The sequence below is a fragment of the Chrysochloris asiatica genome, unplaced genomic scaffold, assembly GCF_000296735.1.
Source record: "Chrysochloris asiatica unplaced genomic scaffold, ChrAsi1.0 scaffold00107, whole genome shotgun sequence".
NCBI classification, from domain to species: domain Eukaryota; kingdom Metazoa; phylum Chordata; class Mammalia; order Afrosoricida; family Chrysochloridae; genus Chrysochloris; species Chrysochloris asiatica.
The window spans coordinates 6,827,772-6,828,531 of NW_006408625.1; the positions used below are offsets into that span (position 1 = coordinate 6,827,772).

The 760-nt window shown below is 49.2% G+C and overlaps 1 protein-coding gene across 1 annotated transcript; it reads left to right on the forward strand.

The window, feature by feature from the left end:
* Positions 1-182: 182 nt before the first annotated feature.
* Positions 183-528, forward strand: LOC102836976 (NADH dehydrogenase [ubiquinone] 1 alpha subcomplex subunit 7-like). The gene has a single exon (XM_006867650.1). The coding sequence runs from the start codon at positions 190-192 to the stop codon at positions 526-528; it is 339 nt and encodes a 112-aa protein (XP_006867712.1). The 5' UTR covers positions 183-189.
* Positions 529-760: the final 232 nt, after the last annotated feature.

The window sequence follows — 760 nt, forward strand, 5'->3', positions numbered from 1 at the left end:
ACGAAATAAGCAAAATATTACCTACAAAGGGGCCCCAATAAGATTAAGTGCTGATTTCTCCCCAGAAACAATGCAGGCAAGAAGGGAATGGGGTGACATTTACAGAGTCTTGAAAGAAAAGAACTATCAACCAAGAATAATATATCCAGCAAAATTGTCATTTAAAAATAAGAGTAGCGCGGGGAGAAGATGGCGTCCGCCACTCGTTTCATCCAGCGGCTGCGGAACTTGGCATCCGGGCAAGATCTGCAGGCGAAGCTGCAGCTGCGATACCAGGAGATCGCCAAGCGAACCCAGCCTCCTCCCAAGCTCTCCGTGGGCCCCAGCCACAAGCTCTCCAACAATTACTACTGCACTCGTGATGGCCGCCGGGAAGCTGGACCTCCCTCCGTCATCATGTCCTCCCAGAAGGCGCTGGTGTCAGGCAAGGCAGCAGAGAGCTCGGTAGCAGTCACTGAGAACAAGGCAGTGACCCCAGCTCCTCCAGTGAAGCCGTGGGAACTGTCCCAGGACCAGCCCTACCTCTGACCCTGCCTCACCTCCTCGGAGCCCCTGGGGAGACTGTGACCTAATTTATGATGAATAGATCCAGCTCTGGGGAAAAAAATAAAATGAAATAAAATAAAAATAAGAGTGAAATTTGGACATTTCCAGATATAGAAAAATTAAGGGAATTTGTAACTACCAGACCAGCCCTACAGGAAATATTAAAGGGAGTCCTCCAGAAGGAAAACTAACTAGACCAGCCAACCACTCAAAG